The sequence below is a fragment of the Pseudophryne corroboree genome, chromosome 4 (genome assembly GCF_028390025.1).
Source record: "Pseudophryne corroboree isolate aPseCor3 chromosome 4, aPseCor3.hap2, whole genome shotgun sequence".
NCBI classification, from domain to species: Eukaryota; Metazoa; Chordata; class Amphibia; order Anura; family Myobatrachidae; genus Pseudophryne; species Pseudophryne corroboree.
Genome location: NC_086447.1, coordinates 617,637,616 through 617,656,553, shown reverse-complemented (window position 1 = coordinate 617,656,553; position 18,938 = coordinate 617,637,616). Strand labels below are relative to the sequence as shown.

General features: G+C 45.1%; 1 protein-coding gene across 2 annotated transcripts in view; it reads right to left on the bottom strand.

Moving 5' to 3' along the window:
- The window catches only part of TMEM242 (transmembrane protein 242), a 117,341-nt gene that overhangs the window by 31,672 nt on the left and 66,731 nt on the right, over positions 1-18,938 (bottom strand). For both annotated transcript variants that reach the window (XM_063917667.1, XM_063917668.1), the window contains exon 3: positions 15,679-15,816. In XM_063917667.1, coding sequence (XP_063773737.1) covers positions 15,679-15,816 — 138 coding nt within the window. The remainder of the gene's footprint in view (positions 1-15,678; positions 15,817-18,938) is intronic.

Genomic DNA, 18,938 nt, shown 5'->3' with positions numbered 1-18,938 from the left:
CCCACACCCCTGCGCCCAACCTGGTCTGAACACCACAGAAATGCCCCAGACCTGCAGCGCTTTTATAATTTATCAACAATGCACCAATATAGCTGTGCCCCCCCCCCCCGCCATTTTTCACCCTGATACTCATGCAGCAGTGTGCGGAAGGACCAGCGTCTCTGCAGCCTTTTGAAGATAAATGGTGCCGGGCTGTGTGCTGTGAGGGCTAAGCTCCGCCCTCATAAAGGCGCGCTGCAGACCAGCTCTTTTTTAAATAATTTTTTTATACTGGCGGGGGTCCGGACAGTGGCCCGGCACTATGCCCACTCTTGCCAGTCCTCCGGGAATGAGCCCCTAGGCGTACCTAGTGATCAAACCCTCAGGAGCTAATGGTGTCCTGTAGCCAAAGAAGCAGAGCCTTGAAACTCACAGAAGTAGGTCTGACTTCTCTCCCCCAAGTCCCACGAAGAAGGGAGACTGTTGCCAGCAGTACTCCCTGAAACCTAACATAAAGTCTTTTCAGAGAAACTCAGTAAAGCTCCTCAGTGTGCATCCAGTCTGCCTGGGCACAGATTCTAAACTGGAGTCTGGAGGAGGGGCATAGAGGGAGGAGCCAGTTCCCACCCCTTTGAAAGTCTTAAAGTCCCCATGTCTCCTGCGGATCCTGTCTATACCCCATGGTTCTTGAAGTGACCCCAGCATCCTCTAGGACATATGATAAAATAAGATTTTACTCACCGGTAAATCTATTTCTCGTAGTCCGTAGTGGATGCTGGGAACTCCGAAAGGACCATGGGGAATAGCGGGCTCCGAAGGAGGCTGGGCACTCTAGAAAGATTTATGACTACCTGGTGTGCACTGGCTCCTCCCACTATGACCCTCCTCCAAGCCTCAGTTAGGACACTGTGCCCGGACGAGCTGACATAATAAGGAAGGATTTTGAATCCCGGGTAAGACTCATACCAGCTACACCAATCACACCGTACAACTCGTGATACTATATCCAGTCTGACAGTATGAAAACAACTGAGCCTCTCAACAGATGGCTCAACAATAACCCTTTAGTTAGCAATAACTATTTACAAGTATTGCAGACAATCCGCACTTGGGATGGGCGCCCAGCATCCACTACGGACTACGAGAAATAGATTTACCGGTGAGTAAAATCTTATTTTCTCTGACGTCCTAGTGGATGCTGGGAACTCCGAAAGGACCATGGGGATTATACCAAAGCTCCCAAACAGGCGGGAGAGTGCGGATGACTCTGCAGCACCGAATGAGAGAACTCCAGGTCCTCCTCAGCCAGGGTATCAAATTTGTAGAATTTTGCAAACGTGTTTGCCCCTGACCAAGTAACAGCTCGGCAAAGTTGTAAAGCCGAGACCCCTCGGGCAGCCGCCCAAGATGAGCCCACCTTCCCTGTGGAATGGGCTTTCACTGATTTAAGATGCGGCAGTCCAGCCGCAGAATGCGCCTGCTGAATCGTGTCACAGATCCAGCGAGCGATAGTCTGCTTAGAAGCAGGAGCACCCAGCCTGTTGGGTGCATACAGGATAAATAGCGAGTCAATTTTCTTGACTCTAGCCGTCCTGGAAACATAATTTTTCAAGGCCCTGACTACGTCCAGTAACTTGGAATTCTCCAAGTCCCTAGTAGCCGCAGGCACCACAATAGGTTGGTTCAAGTGAAAAACTGATACCACCTTAGGGAGAAACTGGGGACGAGTCCTCAATTCTGCCCTATCCATATGGAAAATCAGATAAGGACTTTTATATAACAAAGCCGCCAAATCTGATACACGCCTGGCCGAAGCCAAGGCCAATAACATGACCACTTTCCGCGTGAGATATTTTAGATCCACGGTTTTTAGTGGTTCAAACCAATGTGATTTTAAGAAACTCAACACCACGTTGAGCTCCCAAGGTGCCACTGGAGGCACAACCGGGGGCTGAATATGCAGCACTCCTTTCACAATGTCTGAACTTCAGGTACTGAAGCTAATTCTTTCTGGAAGAAAATCGACAGAGCTGAGATCTGTATCTTAATGGAGCCTAATTTTAGGCCCATAAACACTCCTGCTTGTAGGAAATGCAGAAATCGACCTAGTTGAAATTCCTCTGTTGGGGCCTTTTGTGGCCTCACACCAAGCAACATATTTCCGCCATATGCGGTGATAATGTTTTGCAGTTACATCTTTCCTGACTTGAATCAGCGTAGAAATGACTTCCTCCGGAATGCCCTTTTCCTTTAGGATCCGGCGTTCAACCGCCATGCCATCAAAACGTAGCCGCGGTAAGTCTTGGAACAGACAGGGCCCCTGCTGCAGCAGGTCCTGTCTGAGCGGCAGAGGCCATGGGTCCTCTGATATAATTTCTTGAAGTTCTGGGTACCAGGCTCTTCTTGGCCAATCCGGAACCACGAGTATCGTTCTTACTCCTCGCCTTCTTATTATTCTCAGTACCTTTGGTATGAGAGGCAGAGGGGGGAAACACATAAACCGACTGGTACACCCATGGTGTTACCAGAGCATCCACAGCTATCGCCTGAAGGTCCCTTGACCTGGCGCAATATCTTTTATAGCTTTTTGTTGAGGCGGGACGCCTTCATGTCCACCTGTGGCCTTTCCCAATGGTGTACAATCCTTTGAAAGACTTCTGGATGAAGTCCCCACTCTCTCGGGTGGAAGTCGTGTCTGCTGAGAAGATCTGCTTCCCAGTTGTCCACTCCGGGAATGAACACTGCTGACAGTGCTAACACATGATTTTCCGCCCATCTGAGAATCCTTGTGGCTTCTGCCATCGCCATCCTGCTTCTTGTGCCGCCCTGTAGGTTTACATGGGCGACTGCCGTGATGTTGTCTGATTGGATCAGGACCGGCCGGTTTTGAAGCAGAGGCCTTGCCTGACTCAGGGCATTGTAAATGGCCCTCAGTTCCAGAATATTTATGTAGGGAAGTCACCTGACTTGACCAAAGTCCCTGGAAGCTTCTTCCCTGTGTGACTGCCCCCCAGCCTCAAAGGCTGGCATCCATGGTCACTAGGACCTAGTCCTGTATGTCGAACCTGCGGCCCTCTTGAAGATGGGCACTCTGCAGCCACTACAGTAGAGATACCCTGGTCCTTAGAGACAGGGTTATCAGCCGATGCATCTGAAGATGTGATCCGGACCACTTGACTAACAGGTCCCCCTGAAAAGTTCTTGCATGGAACCTGCCGAATGGGATTGCTTCGTAGGAAGCTATCATTTTTCCCAGGACTCGCGTGCAATGATGCACCGCTACCTGTTTTGGCTTCAGGAGGTCTCTGACTAGAGATGACAGCTCCTTGGCTTTCTCCTCCGGGAGAAACACTTATTTCTGGTCTGTGTCCAGAACCATCCCCAGGAACAGTAGACGTGTCGTAGGAAACAGCTGTGTCTTTGGACTGTTTAGAATCCAACCGTGCTGTTGTAGCACTTTCCAAAATAGTGCTACCCCGACTAGCAACTGCTCCTTGGACCTCGCCCTTATAAGGAGATTGTCCAAGTACGGGATCATTAAAAACTCCCCTCATTCCGGCCATTACCTTGGTAACACCCTCGGTGCCATGTACAGTCCAAACGGCAGAGTCTGGACTTGGTAATGGTAATCCTGTACCACAAATCTGAGGTACTCCTGGCGAGGATAGTAAATGGGGACATGCAGGTAAGCATCCTTGATGTCCCGGGATACCATGTAATCCCCCTCGTCCAGGCTTGCAATAACCGCCCTGAGCGATTCCATCTTGAACTTGAATCTTTTTATGTATGTGTTCAAGGACTTTAAATATAAAAAAGGGTCACACCGAACCCTGCGGTTTCGGTACCCCAAACCGTGTGGAATAGTAACCCCGTCCTTGTTGAAGTAGGGGCACCTTAAGTATTACCTGCTGGGAATACAGCTTATTAATTGCCTCTAGCACAGGCTCCCTGCCTGAGGGAGTTGTCGGCAAGGCATATTTGAGGAAACGGCAGGGGGAAGACATCTCGAATTCCAGCTTGTACCCCTGAATTACTACTTGAATGAAACAGGGATCCACCTGTGAGCGAGCCCACTGATCGCTGAAATTTTTGAGACGGCCCCCCACCGTACCTGGCTACACCTGTGGAGCCCCTGCGTCATGCTGTGGACTCAGAGGAAGCGAGAGAAGAATTATGATTCTGGGAACAGGCTTAATGGTGCAGCTTTTTCCCTCTTCCCTTGTCTCTGTACAGAAAGGAAGCGCCTTTGACCCGCTTGCTTTTCTGAAGCCGAAAGGACTGTACCTGATAATACAGTGCTTTCTTAGTCTGTGAGGAAAACTGAGGTAAAAATATTTCTTCCCAGCTGTTGCTGCGGATACGAGGTCCCAGAGACCATCCCCAAATAATTCCTCACCCTTATAAGGCAGAATCTCTACACGCCTTTTAAAGTCAGCATCACCTGTCCAGTGACAGGTCTCTAATACCCTCCTGACAGAACGGACATTACATTCATTTTGGATGCCAGCCGGCAAAATATCCCTCTGTGCATCCCTCATATAAGACGACGTCTTTAATATGTTCTCATGTTAGCAAACTAGTATGTTTGACAGGGTCACCGACCACGCTGCAGCAGCACGCTCTGTAGGTTTCAGTCTAGTACCTGAGTGTGTAAATACAGACTTCAGGATAGCCTCCTGCTTTTTATCAACAGGTACCTTCAAAGTGGCCGTTCCTAAAACGGCAGTGCCACCTATTTTGACAACCGTGTGAGCGCCTTATCCACCCTAAGGGATATCTCCCAGCGTAACTTATCCTCTGGCGGGAAAAGGTACGCCATCAGTAACTTTTTAGAAATTACCAGTTTCTTATCAGGGGGAATCCACGCTTTTCACACACTTCATTCATTCATCTGATGGGGGAACAAAACACTGCCTGCTTTTTCTCCCCAAACATAAAAACCCATTTTTAGAGGTTAATGTCAGAAATGTGTAACACATTTCTTATTGCCGGGATCAAGTCACGGATGTTCCTAGTGGATTGTGAGCGGGCGTTTTTGAGCCCCTGATGGCCTTTGAGACGCCTGGGCAGTCGCGGGCTAAGAAGCCGGCTGTCCCACAGCTGTTACGTCATCCACCCTTTTATGTAAGGAGTTGACACTGTCGGTTAATACCTTTCACCTAACCATCCACTCTGGTGTCGGCCCCACAGGGGGCGACATCACATTTATCGGCATCTGCTCCGTCACTATATAAGCCTCCTCCTCAAACATGTCGACACAGCTGTACCGACACACCGCACACACACAGGGAATGCTCTGACTGAGGACAGGACCCCACAAAGCCCTTTGGGGAGACAGAGAGAGAGTATGCCAGCACACACCAGAGCGCTATATAATGTGGGGATTAACACTATAACTGAGTGAATTTTCCCCCATAGCTGCTTGTATATACAATATTGCGCCTAAATTTAGTGCCCCCCCTCTCTTTTTAACCCTTTGAGCCTGAAAACTACAGGGGAGAGCCTGGGGAGCTTTCTTCCAGCTGCACTGTGAAGAGAAAATGGCGCCAGTGTGTCTAAGGGAGATAGCTCCGCCCCTTTTCCGCTGCCTATTCTCCCGCTTTTTTCTGGATTCTGGCAGGGGTATTTACCACATATATAGCCTCTGGGGCTATATATTGTGGTATTTTTGCCAGCCAAGGTGTTTTTATTGCTGCTCAGGGCGCCCCCCCCCAAGCGCCCTGCACCCTCAGTGACCGGAGTGTGAAGTGTGTATGAGAAGCAATGGCGCACAGCTGCAGTGCTGTGCGCTACCTTGGTGAAGACTGATGTCTTCTGCCGCCGATTTTCCGGACCTCTTCTTGCTTCTGGCTCTGTAAGGGGGACGGCGGCGCGGCTCCGGGACCGAACACCAAGGACTGGGCCTGCGGTCGATCCCTCTGGAGCTAATGGTGTCCAGTAGCCTAAGAAGCCCAATCTGGCTGCAAGCAGGCGAGTTCGCTTCTTCTCCCCTTAGTCCCTCGCTGCAGTGAGCCTGTTGCCAGCAGGTCTCACTGAAAATAAAAAACCTAAATCTATACTTTCTTTCTAAGGGCTCAGGAGAGCCCCTAGTGTGCATCCAACCTTGGCCGGGCACAAGATCTAACTGAGGCTTGGAGGAGGGTCATAGTGGGAGGAGCCAGTGCACACCAGGTAGTCATAAATCTTTCTAGAGTGCCCAGCCTCCTTCGGAGCCCGCTATTCCCCATGGTCCTTTCGGAGTTCCCAGCATCCACTAGGACGTCAGAGAAATAATAATAATATATACCATTGTATTAAAATTAATTACACTATCTACTATTGAAAGTAACACTTAATTTTGGTGAAGGTTCTCCCTCTATAAAATGCATCCTATCCGTTTACGAGCAAGGCTAACAGTTGCCTAGCAACATAATACATTTGTCCCCCCAGTGACACGCGCGCGCCACGACGGGGGTGGCGCGCGCCCTCACTGTGTGTTCTGGAAGTGACGTGTGCGCTCCACTAAAGTAGGTGCGCACGCGCACACTGTTACTGAAGACAAAGGGGGAAGTACCCCTGTATGACGCGAGCGTTCCACTTGTTAAAGTTGGAACGTAAACAGGAAGCACAGTCCCGTGTTCCAGGTGAACGATCTACTTTAAAGCGTTAGTAAGTAACTTTAAAAGCAGACTCATCAAGCCAGCTACGTTACTAGAGGAACTGGGAGGCAGTATTTAGTTACCACTAAGGTTTATATAGTCTGGACAAATACAATTATAGGCACACGTTTAAGGAGGGGCATCATGGGTAAATGCACAATTATCAATTGTGTGCATTTTCCCTTTACTATTCCTATCACTATGAGTTAATGAGAAGTCCCTCTTTTTGTATATTGAATGTAGCACAGTATAAACATCACATTTTTCATAAAATGGAAAGTATTCATTTTAATTGGACAGGAAGTGATGTAATGTCCTGGGACTGATCATCCAAGTAACTTCCTTCTTTATACCTTGTTTTTGTTCAATCTCACTTATGGTTACATATGCCATTATGTTTCCAATGTTCAGTTGTATTCAAATATGTACAAATTATCTGGTTAGATCAGATAACCATATCAGCTTGAATCCATTTGGACACTGATCAATGTGTAGTTTTAAGAGCTGTTAACGAGCTATGTTTTTACTATAGGATTATATTCTGCTGCAGAAGGAATGATGTTATTCATATCTATGTTGTGTCTTGGTATTGATTCATGTCAATAAGGTGTAATTGATAAGTATAATCTTTATTATTTAAGGTGTTAACCACTGGATTGTCACTATATACCATTGGTCCTGTATGCAAATCAGTTTATCAAGCCGTGGTATGTACACATTTTGTTATGTATACATCGGTTTATAATATATTGATAAACCTTACGCAATTATTCCTCTGTTGCAGTCAGGAAGAGGTTTCAGATTTTTCTATTTTCGGATATAACCTTGATCTTGGGGCGCCGTCAGCTACTATGGATCTTTTGTTTCTATAAACGGTATGGTTAAATCGAAAAAAAAAAATCCCCTTCTTCTCACACATACACGTTCCGTAATTAAGGAGCATTTTTCTTCTCACTTATCATAGGAGGCAAATTGTTTCCACTACTACTCACGGCCTCTAACACGCTAACTGTTATCGATTTAATGCGGTTTACATTCATTTTCCGGGTCAGTGTCCGTTAATATCTTCTTAGATACAGTCTTATACAAACAAAGTGTCTAATAAATTATTAAACTATTTCTCAATCAGATTCAATTTCGTATGTGACACATTGATTTCCAGCAAACCACTTTTAAACCACAAGTATCTCTAGTGGAATTTAACACACTATATCTTTAGGTAGGTATATGTCACAATTCCACAAATAGATGTATCTACACACTCCTTTCACTCCCTAAGCTGTTCTTCTTTTTCACCCAGACATGTTTTACCCCTGAGGAAGTCTGATTGGACGAAGCGCGTAGGGATTATCAAATATTGTACACTATCCCTTTGCTTCGATTATTCCTCCAAGAGCTCACACCGTCAAGGTGAGGAGGATTGTCATTGTAACATCTTAAGCATTTCGGTGTGTGTCCAAATAATTGAAATGTCATTTTATCATGTTTTATAATATGTCAAATCTATGACTATGGATTAAAAACTATTTTATATAAACTCTTTTACTAAACTGATTTTTTGTCGGGTGATTTTTTCTGGTGAGAGGGTTTCTCTATAGGCCCCATTCAGGAGCTCCCTAAGGGGAAAAGAACTCAAGAGAAGTTCCGCCCTTGAATCTGGAATTGATTACAATTCAACCAGTTGTACTGCTATAGAGCACTCTGTATTTATTGTTTGTGTATATATATATATATATATATATATATATATATATATATATATATATATATATATTTTATTATTATTTTTTTATTTATTTTTTCTAAATACAGGTACTGAAGACTGCCCGAAAATACACATCTCTCTATAGACTAAGGGTTCTATTTACTAAGCCTTGGGAGGAGATAAAGCAGACGGAGATCAAGTCCCAGCCAATCAGCTCCTGACTGCCATGTCACAGGCTTTGTTCGAAAAATGGCAGTAAGGAGCTGGTTGGCTGGTACTTTTATCTCCATCCTCTTTATCTTCATCCAAAGCTTAATAAATAGACCCCTAAGTCCCCTTTAGGTGGATATTCAATTGCCCCGCTAAATTTTAACACTAAAAATGGAGTATTATAGTGATTTTTGTCTGATGCTTCACATTTTGCTATTCAAATATACCCACAAATTTGTTTCCCCTTTTTCTCGCGAAAACACACAGGACCTGGGATAAGTTCTTGAACCTATGTGTTTTTGCAGAAAAAAAAACGGGCTGACAGGGCTGGTTATCGGTATACTATAGTATACTGCACCTCGGAGCCTTACAGATACTATTAGAGTCATGTGATATAGATATAGATATATATGGAAGCAGTTAAATCTTCCAGCATCATAGTATCTCTAAATCCTGTATTTCTCAATGTGGCTTTGTCAACAGGTTTTTATCCTTCAGATTTCACAGTTTGCCTCCTACTCTTTTCTACATTGGAATTATGTTTATCAACTCCAACTCCACCCCCCCCCCCCCACCCCATTTCTTTTCAAAGCTACGTTTAATTAACTAGATACAAACTTTCTGCTAAGGAATATGCCTCGCTCCTCACATCCAGATCACATATAAAATAGTATTGTGAGCCTTTTATGCATAAATTCAGCCTATTTTTTAAGCCAAAGAAGCATTATTAGCAAGTATCTCTTACCTGGCTGGGGTTGTTCATACAGATAAATTTGTGAAAATTTGTTGCATTCAAACTGAACAGAGATGCAACTAACAGATCACTGATCAGGGGCGTTTTAAGAGAGGAGGAGGCCTGTGCGCAGTCTTCTGCATCAGGGGCCCCCTCCTCTCTGACTGAGGCACAAGATTTTTATACTTACCTCTACGGAGTCTCTCGGCGGTGCTATCCTTTTCCACAGCGCAATGCGCAAACATCCGGGAACACGGCACGGTGCCTATTTTCCAGATTTTCCTAATGCGCAAAACTCTGGAAAAATGGCCACCGTGACATGTTTCCGGAGCTTTTAGCAGGCGCAATAGAGTCTGTTCCCCCTAGTGTTCAGACTCTATTGCGCTGCCGAGAAGGGATTGCTCCAACGGGGGACTCCAGAGAGGTAAGTACAGGTTGACTATCCCATATCCAAATATTCCGAAATACGGAATATTCCGAAATACGGACTTTTTTGAGTGAAAGTGAGATAGTGAAACCTTTGTTTTTTGATGGCTCAATGTACACAAACTTTGTTTAATGCACAAAGTTATAAAAAATATTGTATTGAATGACCTTCAGGCTGTGTGTATAAGGTGTATATGAAACATAAATGAATTGTGTGAATGTACACAAACTTTGTTTAATGCACAAAGTTATAAAAAATATTGGCTAAAATTACCTGCAGGCTGTGTGTATAAGGTGTATATGAAACATAAATGCATTATGTGATTAGATTTAGGTCCCATCGCCATGATATCTCATTATGGTATGCAATTATTCCAAAATACGGAAAAATCCGATATCCAAAATACCTCTGGTCCCAAGCATTTTGGATAAGGGATACTCAACCTGTATTAAACAAATGGATGCAGTGTGTGCGGGGTGGGTCCCCCAGGACCCGTGTGCCCTGCACACACTGCACCCATTATAGATACTCCAATTTCACTGATCCTTATTGCAACCAGGGTGTACGCAAACCCATAGGCAATGTTGGGTTTACAAAATGTAACTGTAAACGGGCCCTTAAAGAATTATGGGGGAAAAAAAAGGTAATCTCATTACCCTCTTTGTGCAAGCATAAATTTCCTTATTATACTGTAAATTCACCGGAAACTAAAAAGTGGGCTTTGGATGGATATGATTGGGTCCCATGATGCTGCACAACTGGTACAGTATACAGAAGAAGGGGATACATGAACATGTTGCATACTTATGGCCATATTTATCAAAATTAGTTTTACTAAAATATTGTGGAAAAGGGTGTTTTCACATCCATTTCACATTATTTTAGGATCAACTGAATGTACTAATGGGCAATTGGAGGAGAATTCACAAAATTTTCCTCTAAGCCCTTAAATTTGCATTTTTTTTAGTAATCAGATCGCATTTCCCATACTTACTTAGAAACATAGAAGTTAACAGTACATAAGAACAATTTGGCCCATCTAGTCTGCCCTTTTAGGGTGTGATTATTAGGGTTAGAGGCAAGAGTTGGTTTACGGTATTAGCAAATCCACTACACTATCAGTCTCAAATTCTCCCTAAATACATAAAAGTAGAAAGATTGCATCAATTTGTGAGGAAAATAGAAATATAAATTTTAATTCTTACAATATGATTTTGAGCCGACAGTGTGGCCAGCTAGTCATCATCATACTGTCATGATGATGGGCCTATTTTTATGTGGAGGCCTGGTGCTGTAGTCCCATCCACCCCATTGTTAATCTGGCACTGGTGTCATGCCCCTTTTTAAGTCTACTGATTTCGTACAGCGTCTGTTTATATTAGAGATGCTGTAAAGGGAAATGTGATCTGCCCAAATGTACTAAAATTAAAAAGCAAACAATACCGGAGGGAGCCCCTGTGATAATAACGCTATCTTCATATAGCGTTAATATGGCTTCCCTACAATTCCCTGACTCTTGCACAGCCTTCCTGGATGCAGGCAGTGAAGACTGAGCTCAGAGACGCCACTTTTGATCAGCCATGTTTGTCTGATAGACACACAGGCTGATCACTGTGTGAAAACAAAAAAGTTAGAAAACAAAATTTAAGTAATACTTTCCTGCACCATGTCAGAGCCGAAACTAGGGGGGGGCTAGGGGGGCATGTGACCTGGGCGCCAGACTGGAGAGGGCGCAGAGACTGTCACTTAATCCCCCCTAACGCCCCCTCCCTATGCAGAGCCGCATCAAGAGGGGGCAAAGGGGACAAATTACTAACCCCCCTCCCACCCCAATGCTAGTGCCTTTAATCAAGTCTGCAGCCACTGCTGCAGTGAACAAGACATTCAGAGGTTCGAAAAGGGGGCGGGGCTAAGCGGCACTGTACAGACAGTGCCATGCCAGCAACAGCATGGGAGAGAGGAGGGGAGAAGAGCAGCACAGCCTAAACAGTGAGTACTGTATATAACTCAGGGAAGGGGCACTGTGACTGCTATATGTGTGTATGAATGTGTGCATGTGTGTGATTGTATGTGAATAGATGTGTGACTACATATCTGTATGGGTGTGGTATACGTGACCTGGCATACCGACGCTGGTATCCCGGGAGCGGAATGCCTGTCGGGGGGAAGGGGGGGGGTTGTGAGCGCAGCAAGTCCCTTTGCGGGCTCGCTGCGCTCGCCACGCTGGGGTGGGAGTGGTCCTGTTGGTCGGTATGCCGACCATCGGGATTGTGAGGGGGCGGGATATAGGGGGAGGTACTGTGACCGGCGGTCACATAACTACATTCCATCTGTATGTGTGCTTGTGTGTCACTGTATGTATGTGAGTGAATGTATGTGTGTGTGAGAGTATGTATTTTGTATTGGTGTGTGAGAGTATGTATGTATTAATATATGGGTTATTATTTTATTTCTCCTTCATCCGTAGCCCAAATAAATAAAAAATGAAAATAAAAAGTATGAAAATGCCGAGCTATCCCCTTTGCCCTTATGAAGTTGATATATATATGAATGCGAGGGGGGCGCTAAGTTAATGGCTCGCCCCGGGTGCCAAAACTCCTAGTTTCGGCCCTGACCATGTACTGGTAATCGGTGATCCAGGAGGGCAGCAGATCATCGGATCGCTGTGCTACTGCTGTCACCCCAGTGTGGTCAAATGAGGCTGTAAAGCTGGCATAGGATCATATGACCAGCCCTCCTCCCGGATCACTGATCACCGATCCTGGCTGCAGATAAAGGGGAGGGGGGGGGGGGGGCTGGATGGATGGATGTCAAGTTTGGATGACCTAACAGCGGCACAAAAAAACCCCAGAGATTTGCCGTTAGACGATTCGCAGTGACAGAGCTTTCTCGCAAACTCTGTTCCTGCATGCAATATTTGATCCATGCTTGCAATGTATTCATATATCAAATTGTGGATACGGGTGGATTATGATAAATATACCTGTTAGTATTACTATGGCATTAGGTACTAACTAGACAAAATACTAAATGTATGTTAATTTTAGTCACAACATAAGGACATTTAGAATGTAAGCTCTTATGAGTAGGGCCCTCTTCCCTCATCTGATTATCCTTTTCTTACTTTAATAATCCTCAACTGCCCAAACCCTGCAGTTTTCGGCCACTTTGATACTTATCTCAGTGTTGACTACTGATGTAGTTATGTTTAGTTGCCCTGTACTTGTCCTATATTGTCTTCAACTGTAAGTCACTGTTTTCCTGTTTTGATTATGTGGATATGTACTCTAATTGGGCGCTGCAGAACCCTTGTAGCGCCATATAAATAAAGGAGAACATAAGACAGCTCACAGATGACAATCCTATTTACAAAGGGAATGAAAGGGTAAACTAATACAGGTCTTATGTATTAAATAAAACAGATGAGATGAGATTAACCATCACTAAGGTTAGAAGGGTCATTTTGAAAAAGTGCACAAATGCTCCTTTCGCAACACAAATGCCGTTTACACCTCTTTGTGTATCTGCAGGAGAGAAAAAGTTTGCACCTTCTGAAGGGAGGAGGCAGGCATATGGGAGTTTTCTGAAGGGTGGAGGCAGGCATATGGAAGTTTTCTCAAGGGTGGAGGCAGGCATATGGGTGTTTTCTGAAGGGTGGAGGCAGGCATATGGGTGTTTTCTGAAGGGTGGAGGCAGGCATATGGGTATTTTCTGAAGGGAGGAGGCAGGCATATGGGAGTTTTCTGAAAGGAGGAGGCAGGCATATGGGAGTTTTCTGAAGGGTGGAGGCAGGCATATGGGTGTTTTCTGAAGGGTGGAGGCAGGCATATGGGAGTTTTCTGAAGGGTGGAGGCAGGCATATGGGTGTTTTCTGAAGGGTGGAGGCAGGCATATGGGTGTTTTCTGAAGGGTGGAGGCAGGCATATGGGTGTTTTCTGAAGGGTGGAGGCAGGCATATGGGTGTTTTCTGAAGGATGGAGGCAGGCATATGGGAGTTTTCTGAAAGGAGGAGGCAGGCATATGGGAGTTTTTGACTGCAGGCTAGACACATAATTGCTTGGTGTGATGTAACTGCCTTGTGTCTTTTTATGAATTCACCAAGCAGCAGCCTTGTACATAGCTTTATCACTGTGAGATATGTGGCAGTGCAAAATCAGATCCTTGTGTAACTGTCTGGGAAGACAGGATAGGACACGAGCCTGTGCCATAGCTGCATCCTCTAAAGCAGTGGTTCACGTTTTCCCCGTCACCCAGCAGCAGCTGCACTGTGTATCCCCAACTGTCACATTTCAAAAATCTACAGGTGACCTGCAAAACATGAACCGTGTGGGGTCCTGAGGACCGAGTTTGAGAACCTGTGCTCTAAAGGGCAGACCAGGTAAGATTTAGGTAGGCATACACTCACCTATTTCATGTAGCTCATTAATATATACAGTAGGTTTTCATATACAGGAGTCAAAACTGCTTATATTTCCATACATTTTCTTGTGAAATTCTACATAAAAAAAGCTCTGTAGCATGGCCCTAACTAACTTGTCCATGGGACAGGCTATATACTGTAGGTAAGACTAATCTTCTGGAACTCAACTGTTCTTAAAAAAAAAAAAAAATGACTGCTGCTCTCAAAAACGGGGACAAGTGCTGGGACTCTACAACAGATAAAGCTTGCATGAGGGCTAAGCACACTATATACTAACCCTCCCAAAGTATACTGGTCAATGAAGAGGTCACTGAGCACTGACCAGCATGTCATTATTACAAAGTAAACTTTAAGTAAGGCCCTTAGAGTGTGTCTTCCATAACTGGTCCCTTTTTTTCTCCTTTTTAGATTTGAGCATGTAATTGTCAAATGAAGCCCTCCACAAACCCATACAGAACACATGTACAGTAAGGCAGATCGCGATGCTCTGATAATAAATACTGCTTTTCTAGTAATACATTTGATAAAATGGAGGACTTCCCTAGAACTCCTGCCATTAAAACTCCACAGGCAGATTTAAGCAGCTGAAAAGTTCCTATGTGCCAGGAAAATAACATGTTCCATCTATGTGAAAAAACCAAGGTTTTCAAGAAGACCACTGACCCTTAACCCTACTTTGGCTTTTCATCATGCTCAGGTTTAGACATCAGTCACACTGAGAAGGGCATTATTACAAATATTGCAGCATTTGCACTTGCACTGTGCAGTCCCTTAGTCGGGGCAGGCAGACAAGATGTGGATAGTGGGGTCTGGCAGGATGACAAGTGGGAGCAGTGCTGACAAGATGTTGAGGGCCGGAGGAGTGGGTTTTAAGTGCCCCGGACCCCTCAAGGCTTAATCCTGCCTTAGTGTACCGTACACACCCAAGCATTGAGAGAAAAGAGGAACAGGAGGGGAAAGTATAATGGGTCGGAACTGGGTAGGGAATAGAAAAAGAGGAGAGAGGGGGAGCTGCTGATGGGACTGGCGGCTCAATTGATCCGGCAGACGCTGGGTCCATTAATTTACTAGTTACAGTATAACATAATTCTATTGCTTATCAATACCTGGCCTAATACAGCTATAACGTACAGTAAACAATAGTATAAACCTATTGCAATTGTTTCATAATAAGCTAAGTGTCCACATATATGGCTAAACGTATAGCCTGCGAGTTGCCGGAGGTTCGTTATTTGTGCGAGCCTGCTCATTTCTTTAAAGCAGCAATCAAGTTGGTTTTGCCTTGTAAATGATTGCTGCTTTAAAGAAATGGGCAGACTCGTGCAAAGTCCAACACCTCCGGCAACTTGCAGGCAATACATTTAGCCCATAGTGTGATATTACAGCTAAGATCAGGCAGTGCCCTGTAAATTACCACAATCCTCAACTTTGACGGGATGATTATCGGACATGGTCTAATTTTCACACCACGTTAATAGGCTGAAAGAAATATTCAATAAAGATTTAAATTTTTTTTTTTTTTTTTTTAAAGAATGATTTTTTCTTGCCAGCAATCAAAATACTCACACTGTGCACTCCTAGTGCTTTCCATACAGTAAAACTGATTAATCCCACTCCACACCAGGCATAGAGAGACCCCCATCCTAAAGCCCTCAGTGCAAGTGATGAACCACTTTCTGGTAAGGCAGCTGTTGCAGTAGCACCCTGAAAAAAAAAATGCAAAAATAAAAAACAAGAGTCAGTACATACAGTATAACAAGAGAGAAATCTACAACCAGTGCAACCTAATGCTGGGTGCATACGCTCAGAGGTTAAGTGTTGCTGGAAAATGCCCTTTAATATTCAGATGTGGTTATAATTGAACCCAAAAATGACATTGGATGGCTACTAAAGGCCCGTAGTGCGATCACTTCCCAGCATGGACAGTGATCTTCTGCATCTTATCCACTTTGCCCACAGGTGCAAATGGCAGAAACATGAACTTTAAACTTTATTTTATATGAGGCATTTCCAGCGGTAACTCCCAGTAAGTGCTTTTGTTTCCCTATTTAAAGCCCACAATGTTACCATGCTTGCACAGCTATGAGGTAGAGCTTTTTGCTCAAAACGCATTGCTGAAGCAAGCCACCCCCCTCCAGATGATATCACTCCAGTGAAACACTCAGGGTAAAAATAGGATTTTAATTACCTACTGTTAAATTCTTTTCTCGTGGTCCATAGAAGATACTGGGGTCCACATTGGTACCATTTCCTCACCCTCACATACAAGGCAATCTCTAATTCCACCGCTCCCTACATCTCCAACCTCCTCTCCCTTCATACTCCCTCCCGCCCACTACGGTCGGCTGATGATCGTCGCCTCTCCTCTGCCTTGGTCACTGCTTCCCATGAACGAGTTCAGGATTTTGCCCGTGCTGCACCCCTTCAGTGGAATGCGCTCCCCCGCTCCATTAGACTCTCCCCGACCTTGCAAAGCTTCAAACGGGCACTGAAAACCCACCTATTTATCAAAGCGTACCCCTCCAATGCATAACCTAGTCCTTAGGCTGCTCCTCCATCCCCCTGCCCCATGCCTTGGACATCTCTGCTTTGCTCGCATACCACCATCAGGCTTCTACCTGCTTGCTTGCACCTCATGTCATCTGTCTGTTGCCCCTCCCCACTAGATTGTTAGCTCTTCAGAGCAGGGCCCTCTTTCCTCTTGTCTAAGCCCTCTGCTTGACACATTTCACTCAGCGACCATCTTTACCTGCTTTTTCTCCTGCTGGTAAATGGCCCCTCTCTATCTATGGCCGCCAGCCCCAAGTAGTACAATGATTACTCCTTCGCTACTTACATCTAAGCTGTATTATGCTTTGAGAATTGTGGTGCTCTTTGTTACCTGCACTCCATTTTTATTATTTATTTACTGTTATGCTAAGTTTTGTCTCCCTGTACTGTCCTTTGTACGGCGCTGCGAAACACTTTTGGCGCCCTATAAATAAAATGTAATAATAATAATAATAATAATAATAATAATAATAATAATAATAATAAAATACCATGGGGGTATAGACGGGTCCACTAGGAGCCTTGGGCACTTTAAGAAATTAATAGTCTGCACTGGCTCCTCCCTCTATGCCCCTCCTACCAGACTCAGTCTAGAAACTGTGCCCGAAGGAGACGGACATATCCTGAGGAAGGATATAACAGAACAGTGGTGAGATTCGAACCAGTACACACAAACAAGAGGAAAGCCATGCTAACCAACTGAACAGGAACAGCAACAGCTGAACCAACAACATTACTTTACTAAGTAACAGGACAGGAAACACGAAGCACTGGGCGGGTACCCACTATCCTCTACTGACTACGAGAAAAGGATTTACTGGTAGGTAATTAAAATCCTATTTTCTCTTACATCCTAGAGGATACTGGGGTCCACATTAGTACCATGGGGATGTACCAAAGCTCCCAAACCGGGTGGGAGAGTGCCGAGGTTCCTGCAGAACTGATTGGCCTCTGAGGACATTCAGTTTGGTCAAAGTATAGAACTTGTAGAACTTAGCAAACGTGTTCAATCCAGACCAAGTAGCTGCTCGGCAGAGCTGTAAAGCAGAGACACCCCGGGCAGCCACCCAGGAAGAACCCACTGACCTAGTCGAGTGGACCTGTACTTTAAGAACCGTCAATCCTGCCGTGGAATAAGCATGCTGGATAGTAAGCCTGATCCAGCGAGCAATAGACTGCTTTGAAACAGGACACACAATTTTCTTGGGATCAGAGAACAAACAACGGCCCTCATTCAGAGTTGTTCGCTCTGTAATTTTCTTCGCATCGCAGCGATTTTCCGCTAATTGCGCATGTGCAATGTTCGCACTGCGACTGCGCCAAGTAAATTTGCTAAGCAGTTTGGTATTTTACTCACGGCATTACAAGGTTTTTTCTTCGTTCTGGTGATCGGAGTGTGAATGACAGGAAGTGGGTGTTTCTGGGTGGAAACTGGCCGTTTTATAGGAGTGTGTGAAAAAACGCTACCGTTTCTGGGAAAAACTCGGGAGTGGCTGGAGAAACGGGGGAGTGTCTGGGCGAACGCTGGGTGTGTTTGTGACGTCAAACCAGGAACGACAAGCACTGAACTGATCGCACTGGAAGAGTAAAGGCCCATACACACTTGACGATGCACACGTCATTAACGACCGTCGTTAACGACTTCCCTTGAACTTCCCTTGAACAGCTGAGCAAACGACATGAGCATACACACTACCAACGACGAAATACGAAAGACCAAAGACCATAGACCATTCATCGTTGAAGCATCCAAGCTGAACAGTTTATTAAAATAATGAGCTGGGAACAGGGCTGGTGAACAGTGGCTTGGTCGTTGGTCTTTCACACCATACACATTCAACGACGTCTCTGGTCGGTAACGACCATAGTGGAAATTGAGCATACATGCTCCACAGATAAGCGAGGGTCGTTAACGTCCCGCGGGGCCGCGCATCGGTGGTCGTCGGATGCATACACACTTGACGATATAATGAGCGACGTCGTTGATGAGGGCTGAAATGAACGACGTCGTTCATTTTATCGTCAAGTGTGTATGGGCCTTAAGTCTCGAGCTACTCAGAAACTGCACAGATAAATCTTTTCGCAATATTGCGAATCTTTCGTTCGCAATTCTGCTAAGCTAAGATTCACTCCCAGTAGGCGGCAGCTTAGCGTGTGCAATGCTGCTAAAAGCAGCTTGCGAGCGAACAACTCGGAATGAGGGCCAACGAGTCAGATTTTCTGTGACGAGCTGTCCTCTTCACATAGAGCTTCAAAGTCCTCACAATATCCAGGGA